The following is a 2255-nucleotide window of genomic DNA, read 5'->3' on the forward strand; positions in this document are numbered from 1 at the left end:
AAAATTAGAAACCAATTTGTTATAACTCTTGAAAGCACTTATGAGCATAATACAAAATTAAAAGAAAAACAAACAAATATTCCGTTTAAATTGATCTGACTGCTTGTGACATACTCACTTGTGGATGTACAAACAGCAGATACATTCACAGCAGTTTTAATTTATTTAGGACAATATTCTAACCAATACCAATGCAGTGTTTAATTACTACAAGTTTATACAGAATCACAAAAGTAAATCCTAATATGTAACCAGTTTATGCCAATTCAGAAAACTGCACACTAACACAGCTATGAAAATCCTGAGATATGACTAAGGGGGAAAAGGCATCAAAAGTGCACATACTGCAATGTGAATTATTACTTTTGTAAGAAACATAGAAAGTTTCCTTTAAAACTATAGATCTAAAAGAAAAAGTAAATGTACCTTTCATATTCTTTTTTTCTGAATTTAAAAAATACATACGTAATCTTCTATGAACATAAGTTCAAATATGAATTGATAGGGAAGTAACTGGATCATCAGGAGAGCTCACTCTACAGAAGGGATGAATACAACATACTATATCTTCTTTAAGAAGCACGCGCTGAAACGTTAGCATTCCTCGTGCTGCCTTTAACATATCTAAGGAATGCTGTTCTTGTAAACAACGTGTTAAAATACTGAGACCAAAATGTATCACTAGAGGATCTCTATAAAAAGTCACCAAAACTATCCTTCCTTTGTGAAGCCAGGGAAAATGCGTTTGCAATTTATCTTGCTTTAAAAAATGCTACTATTCTTCTTCCTTCTTTTTGATTATCACAATTAAACATCAGAAGATTTTTTTCCAAACAGATACTGATGTAAGTATTGACTTCAAGGACACACAGATTTCCTAAGAGTCTATTTCTCAGGAATTTCACCCTCCGTTGAGATGGACGCGTTGCGGCTCTGCTGTGAGCTGCCTCTGGACTCCGGGGAAGCGAGCCTTCGGGGAGAGTTTAAAGGCGCCTGAGGCTGCCCGCTAGGTGTCAGCTTAACAGCACTTGGGGGTGATGTCGAGGAATTAGACAGAAGTCTGTGACTATTGCTCTCCTCCACAGAAGTAGATGAATGTCTTTTTCTTCCAAATTCCTCACTACTCGGGGGCTGCAAATGATGAAAGACAAAATGGTTATCAATTTTACTACTTATTCCCTGTTTAAGATCTAAGGCCAGACTTTCCCAATGAGGTAGGAAATTATGTTGGTGCCTCAGTCGGTTTTACTGGTACAATGACAACTTAACAGTAACTGAAGTATTAAACTTAAATGTCCTCCCCAACTGTATCAGCCTACTCATATTTGCTTGCTAATTCTTTCACTTAACATATGCTAATAAAGCTTCAAGTTGGCCAGGCGTGCTCAAGCACACTTGTGACCCCAGCACTCGGGAGGCTGGGGCAGGCAGATCACCACAAGTTTGAGGCCAGCCTGAACTGCATAGCAAATCCATGTCTCAAAAGAACAAAAAAAGAAAAAAAAGCTTCTGGCATGCTTGGGGCTCAAGCTACCTATTAGGGCATAAGCATAAGGTTGGGTTTCTTGCCTCCTTTATTCAACTTCTGCCAGCTGTAAAGCTTGTATAACTCTAGCTCCTTTCTCAGCTCCTGCTCTAGGCTTGCTGAGGTGGTGACGGTTAAGTAATGATGGGTTACTGATGACGGATGGTGATGGATGAAAGCAGCAGCAGGGGAAAGCCAGGCCGTGTCAAGTAACCGCCCGTGAGTTGCAGGTTTCACCTAGGGTTTCTACAGTAAGGGGATGACCGTGTGACTGATGACACTGAATCTCAACATCGTCAAACGTTAGCACCCACAAAGCCCCCAAACCCACCCAGACAGCGAGCAGGAAGGAGCGGGCACGCAGAGGGACTTGCGGCTGCTCAGTCAGCTCGCAGGCCGGCGCAGCACAGATGCTGGAGCGCACAGCTGTGCACCACCGACCAGCGTCTTCACTCTGAGGCAAGCCCAGCAGTAACCTCCGATCTTCTCGCGTTTAAGAGAAGGTCTGAATTCTCAGCCTACATTCACACAAGGACTGCAGGGCAAGGACCACTTGGTGAGAGTGGGCTGGACTGCTCTAGAAACACAGCTCTTCATCCCAGAGACAAGGTGCTTCTATTTGCTCCTTCCTGAGCTCTACACAAGGCTGCAAGGCAGGCCAGTTCCGACACTAAGCAGCGGCGGCCTCATTTTACCTACCTACCTACCTTTCTTTTTTTCTTTCTTTCTT

General features: G+C 42.6%; 1 protein-coding gene across 1 annotated transcript in view; it reads right to left on the minus strand.

Moving 5' to 3' along the window:
* Positions 1 to 788: 788 nt before the first annotated feature.
* Larp1b (La ribonucleoprotein domain family, member 1B) overlaps positions 789 to 2255 on the minus strand; it is a 108611-nt gene continuing 107144 nt past the window's right edge. Inside the window, 1 exon segment of the mRNA XM_013515251.1 lies at positions 789 to 1131. Coding sequence (XP_013370705.1) covers positions 886 to 1131 — 246 coding nt within the window. The 3' untranslated portion in view covers positions 789 to 885.

The sequence above is a fragment of the Chinchilla lanigera genome, unplaced genomic scaffold, assembly GCF_000276665.1.
Source record: "Chinchilla lanigera isolate Chin_1 unplaced genomic scaffold, ChiLan1.0 scaffold00027, whole genome shotgun sequence".
NCBI classification, from domain to species: domain Eukaryota; kingdom Metazoa; phylum Chordata; class Mammalia; order Rodentia; family Chinchillidae; genus Chinchilla; species Chinchilla lanigera.